The 6000-nt window shown below is 42.4% G+C and overlaps 1 protein-coding gene across 2 annotated transcripts in view; it reads left to right on the top strand.

The window, feature by feature from the left end:
• Positions 1–5295, top strand: part of PPP2R3A (protein phosphatase 2 regulatory subunit B''alpha) — a 54359-nt gene extending 49064 nt beyond the window's left edge. The window contains exons 13-14 of one of the 2 annotated variants that reach the window (XM_075760771.1): positions 619–725; positions 4902–5295. In XM_075760771.1, coding sequence (XP_075616886.1) covers positions 619–725; positions 4902–4998 — 204 coding nt within the window. In that variant the 3' untranslated portion in view covers positions 4999–5295. The remainder of the gene's footprint in view (positions 1–618; positions 726–4901) is intronic. The other variant, XM_075760772.1, reaches the window with a different exon arrangement.
• The last annotated feature ends 705 nt before the right edge of the window (positions 5296–6000 follow it).

Below are 6000 nucleotides of genomic sequence, written 5' to 3' on the forward strand. Positions count from 1 at the left end.
GGCTTAAATATATCCCAAGCCAGAACCACCCTATTTTTTTTGTTTGTTTGTTTAAACTCGATCATCATAAGAGCAGTCAAGTGAGGGCAGGGGGGACAACTTATTTTCCCCATATTCTAGTAAATGGCAGAGGGCCAAACGCTTGTAAGGATGTTATTCTGTAACCTTCTCTCAAACTTGCCCAAACTTAGCAAACTGTGAAGAGTTCCCCAAAAGATCAGTTACAATTAACATTTAATTAGTGATTTAGAATCTTTTAAGTAAGTCCTCTAACCAGTTACAAAGTGCACAGATGCAGGGCTTGCTGAGCTAGAGCAAAGGAAATGTGCGGTTATTAATGTTTGGCATTTCTGAAATGAAGCAGGCTCAGCTTGTTGGCAGCTCAGGTCACAGAATGAGCTCTGTAGACCAAGGGGTATATTTTTTCATAGTCATTTATGTGCAGATGCTAAAATAGTTTAAGATAATTGTCTTAACTGAAAGATTAAGAATTTTTGACTAGCCGTTTCTACACAGTTGCTTACTATTCCTAGAATTGCTATTTCACATGTTGCGACCTATTGTAAACAGCTGTAGAGAGGTACGGACATAGTGTGCTTGACTGTCTGATCTCTTTAGGACATTGAAAACGATGGCCCCGAACCCTCTGACTGGGACAGATACGCTGCTGAAGAGTACGAGATCCTTGTGGCTGAGGAGTCTGGGAACGAACAGTTACAAGAAGGGTAAGGCATTGCGCTGCCCTGGGGGGGACGCTATTTGGCTCCAGCTGAGGTTTAGAAGAAGCATGTGGATGTCACTTTTAACAGAAGTAGTGGATTAGTGGACTTACCGTTTGGACTCCACACTGGAGTATGTGAAGCCTGAAACAGTTGCTCCAAAAGGCGGTATTGGTGTATTTGTCACAATGGGCTGCTTTGTGGGCAGCCATTTGAATCAGCTACACACGCTGCAGTAATGAAGATAGCTGGGGAAAAAGGACAAAGCCCTCTTCTTTTGGTAACCGTACAAAAAAAAGAGATCAAATGACTTTTGCTAGTCTTGGCCACGTATTGGCCATGTCACACTATCATAGATTTGAAGCTCTGTTACATTTATTATACCTAGTGGAGACTTTCTTTAGTCAAATAGTTTTACTTTCTGCCAAACTTTATGCCTGTTAGTCTGTGTTCCCCCATTTAAGTTCCGTTTCAATGTTTTCACTCATTTACTAAGTTTGAGATCTTTCCTTTAAAACACTGTTCATTTTTGCAATACCTACACTCATTTTTGTAACTTTCTATAAACTTACAGACACTCCAGCTCTCCTTAGAGTCAATGAATTTAGGCGGAGCAGTTGCTCCAGAACCTCTGTGTGTGCAAGGGCTTCCTGCAGAGACTCAGTATACTTATCTTTTAGATTTGTGTCTGTGTTAGTATCTTCTTGAGAATATTTCTCTGGAAGCCTCCAGGTTAATATAACAAACATCCAAAGAATGCTTACCCCATATTAATCTTGCACGATTCAGGATTTCATCCTCTCTTGAACAGCATTTGTAGAGCCATTAAAGTAAGAGTACTGAGAAGATTGCATAATTTTCAAAACTTCCTACACTGGAAATTGCTTGGGATAACAGTAGCACCTACCAATTAGCCGCAGAGATTTGCAGAGCTATTGAGAGCTGTTTCCCTCTTTCCCTGTGATGTGCATCCAAACAGCCATGGGCTGTTCCCTCATCTCCTGTGAGCTGCCTTGCCTTTCTGTGGCCTTCACAATGGAAGATGAGGTAACACAGGATGGAAGATGAAATTGCTGTATTCCCTGCAGCTGCTTTGCTACACCTGGGTCCTCAGCGTGGAAAAGAAATAGGAGTCTGCCATAAAAGCTTTGCAGGACTGTGAATCCCCAAACTCACCAAAACCAGAGGAGAAGTAGCAGGTGATCGTCAGATTTTTGAAATCTGTCTGAAACAGCTCTGTGTCTTCCTGTAAGGAGCATGTCAGCAACCTTGCTGCTTGCTTTTAAGAGCCCCTGAAAAGCTCTGTAGTCATGGCAGCAGGATTAGATCTCATTTGTGGAGCATAGCAACAGACCATGCAGGAAAAAAAGGAGGGGAAAAAGAAAAACAAAGAGCTGGATGCCCAGACAAATTTGCCAGAAACAGGCATTGAGTTTTTTCACATACATTATTTCTGCTGTCCTTTGAGGATGACAGAAACAGGGACTGGGGACAAAACCAAGACAATTTATGAGCTCTATGAGAGACCGGAAGATTTTTGGCTAAGTTAGCTGGCAGAATCTGAATACTTTCGAAAACAACCATCATTCAGCAATCGCAGATGAATTAAGCGTGTACAGCATTTGTGACTTAGCCCTGTCCATAGCTTTTCTGGATGGTTTCTAAAACCAGTCAGTGTCTGGCTGTCTGCAGGCTTGCCCAGGAGAGAGGAATCTCCTGGAAGAGGAGTCTCATCAAGACGTAGTGGATCCTCACAGTGACTTCAGGATGCTGTGACCGAAAATAAGATAAGAGAAAGGTGTCATCTTGCTCAAGACAACAAAGCAGCATTACACTTCACTGGAAGCTTAAGCTGATCTTCACCCTGCTCAGCCATGCTCTGCTTTATACATCTGTGTATGAGTTTCAAGGAGGAGAGTCTGTTCCTTGGTGAATGTATACACACGCTGTTGTTTGCAGGCAGAACCAATAGTTGAATCTGACCAACGCAAGCTCTTAATGCAGATCGAAGCATTGGTTTTGCAGAAATCCTTTCCTGCAGTCCAGGCTATGGCCTGCCTGGCAGAAGCAGGCACCACTTTGTCTGCCATTCCAGAACCCAGTTTCAGCCATCTGATGTACATGGAAGCCACGATTGCCTTCATGGAAAGAGATCTTTTTCCATAGGAAGAAAAATATGGAGGAAGAGGCCATCTGTCATGAACCCAGCAGCATAAGGAAGGGAAAGGGTGAAGAAGTACATGGCTGAACCACTCAGTGACAAAGTGTGTGTTAGCCAGAAAGGAGGATGAAGAATTTCCTGGAGTTATTTGCCTTCTCTGAACAAGCTCGAGTTGCCATGGTTGAGTCTTGAGGAATGGGTGTTTAATCTACGTGAGCTTGTATGTGTATTTATGGAACTGTGAAGTTTTGAAACTGGCCTAGAAGGAGAGAAGGTGATAAGCTTTAGTGCTAATGTCGTGGAAAAGCTGTCCCTTGGACGCTTCCTAGCCATAAAGGTGGAAAGCATTTTTTCCAAGATGGGAAAGGCAGGCACTGTTGAGCCTTAAGGAGCAGAAGACTGAAGTGGAAAAGTAACTCACAGGTAAAAGGAGAATGGGAAGCCCCTTTTGAAGCAGACATGAGATGGTTTAGTCCTGAAGCAAAAGGCATTGAAAAAAAAATATAATGGAGCTCCAAATGCTGGTGAACGTGAAGATAAGCAATACAGGGAAGAGGTCATATTCCACATACGAGGAAAAAAGGAAGAAAGCTAACAGAAGTTGGTAAAATTGAAGGAAAAGAGGCCACATTCCTAAGAACAGTATTTAAATGGAAATAAAAAGTTTTCCTCAGCTGCATCATCTTAAACCAAGGAGACATTAGAGAAGCTGAGGCATGGACAAAGATACACAGCTCTGTTCCCAGGTAGGGAAGGCAGGGGAGGCAGGGCCATGCAGACTCCCAACAGGTACCGCTTAAGGAGAAAGCGTGCAGACTGTGTGCTTTTTGGTATCCTTGCATGCGTGACCAGAACAGTTATTGGTGTACAATCCAGACCATTTGTTTTCCTTCTCCCACTTACGTAAGATCCAGAAGGTGGCAGAATTACTAAGGAGGTGTTTTCCTTTATGAAAGAGAAGATGAAAATGCTATCCAGGAAGATCCATCTGCTGTTTATCTCTTCCTTGTGTAGGGATCACCAGACTAGACCATAGAATCCTCCCCGCAGCAGGACATAACATACTGACAGGTTCTCGAGGATTTGCTGTGCTTGCATATGGGCTAGTAAAGGCAAAAAAACAGCACAAGTGACAGACAGTTCTTTCTTGGCATCATCAATGCTGGGGTGTCAAAGGAGTTAACCTTTTTGCAGCACAGTTTATTGCTGAACAAACTAGTGCTATTCCTGTCCTTGCCATTGGAACACCTGCTGCAACATTCCCTTCATAAGCAGCATTGCTTTCAGAACAAAAGGAAGAATTTGGATTTCTTGAGACCCCTGAGAAACTAAACCCATAGTGTGCTGAGACTGGAGAGAAAACATGTTAAAATCATAATTTCTCAGGATTAGGAATGGGATGAGAGCCCCAAAGCGATACCCTCTGCTGCAGAGCACAAAGCCCAACCGGCCCCAACAGTGCAACTGGCTGGAGCTGAGAATTTACAGCCAAACCTCCCCAGGCCGTAAATGCTAAGACCTGGCTATTAGATATCAAACTAGTGAGAGAGAAACCTGACAGCATGGCCACGATTGTTCTTCTGTGGATGTCAAAACACATCCTAAGCCAGAAGATACTGTGGAAACCAGGTGTTTCTGAGCAAGTCTGAGCAAGCCAAGTCTCCTCTAGGGCCTGGATGTGTGGGCTGGACAACTTTATTTCTACACTGAACTGTTAAGGCTACTGTGAACTACTGACAATTGTTACTGAAACTGGATTCAAATTTTATAATGCTGAACACCAGTGAAAACTTGTTTTGGAACTTTCAAATGAGGATGAATGGGAGTACAAAGTCACATCAGCTCTCAGAATACTGATTACTACCGCGCTGTTTTCAATGCCTTATAAATATCCTCCTCAAAGTTAACGTCTTGCATGCTGCTGTATTTTAGCCAACTGCTTTAGTAGCCACTGAAATAACTTTCCTGAAAACGCTCTCACCAAAATATGCCTTTTAAAGACATACCTTTTATCTTTGCAGATCATTTGAAGAAGACTATGACACAGATGAAGTCTTATCTCCCCCTGAAACTGGAGACAAGTCAGACAAACTAGTTATCTCAGATCTCTCAGCATAGAGAAATGGAAGACATTTAATCAATATCTTTCAAACTGGATAGCATTCAGTCCCAAGACACTTAGGGATTTTTCTTAAATTTGTCATTGGAGCAACGTGCTTTATTTTGTACACTGTAACTTGAGAACCCTTTTTTCTCTTCCTGTGTAATTGCAATAAGGTGATTTCTATAAAAAGGCTTTTTACAATGTGTTATCGTGCACGCTCACTAAAAATGGTGATTGCACCTTGTTTCGTTTATATATAAACTCTGTTACGTCCCCAGATGTGCAATAAATGCCAGCATCTAATGATTAACCGTACTGCATGCAACATCTACAGTGGTCGTTCTCAGTTCAGTCCTGTGCCATTCTATCCCCTTGACTTGATTGATACCAGGAGCGACAAACAAGCTGCCAAATTAACTGAATTTAAATGTATGTCTAGAAATCTTTTTAGAACGCAAGTCACACTGAAGTCCTCTTTTTTCCTTAGTGTCTGGAAACCAAGGCAACGTGCCTGCGTGTGGGGAGAGCGAAGTCCCCTTTTGCGCTTTAAACTACAAGCTCTCACAGTTGATACTGGACGTATTTTACTTGTATGAATCTGTGGACAGTTAAAGCACTACATGATGTAATGTTTCTCTAAGAATTTGAGACACAGTTGACATTTCTACATATTCTCGTGTGCACAAAAAGATCTTCCTCAGGCTAGTGTTTTGTCCCTCTCAAAGTATTTTCTAGCATATTTACAAAGAAAGATATATATGCTGTTCAGCCGGTGTGTTGAAACTGCTGTGCCTTGCGTGCATCGGTTCTGTCTGTTCCCTGTGCTCTTCTCCTCTCTTGTATCGCTAACCTGTAGCCTTCTCCAAGAGACCTAGCTGAGATAATGAAGAAAAAACCCTAACCTAGCGTGCTAAATTTCTGTTACCAGAGGGATCCTTTAACTGGTAAAGCAATTAGTCTGTAATATTGCCAAAAATTTATTTTCCACCCATGAAGTAGTCCCCAGTCTCAGAGAG

The sequence above is a fragment of the Balearica regulorum genome, chromosome 9, assembly GCF_011004875.1.
Source record: "Balearica regulorum gibbericeps isolate bBalReg1 chromosome 9, bBalReg1.pri, whole genome shotgun sequence".
In the NCBI taxonomy this organism is placed as follows: Eukaryota; Metazoa; Chordata; class Aves; order Gruiformes; family Gruidae; genus Balearica; species Balearica regulorum.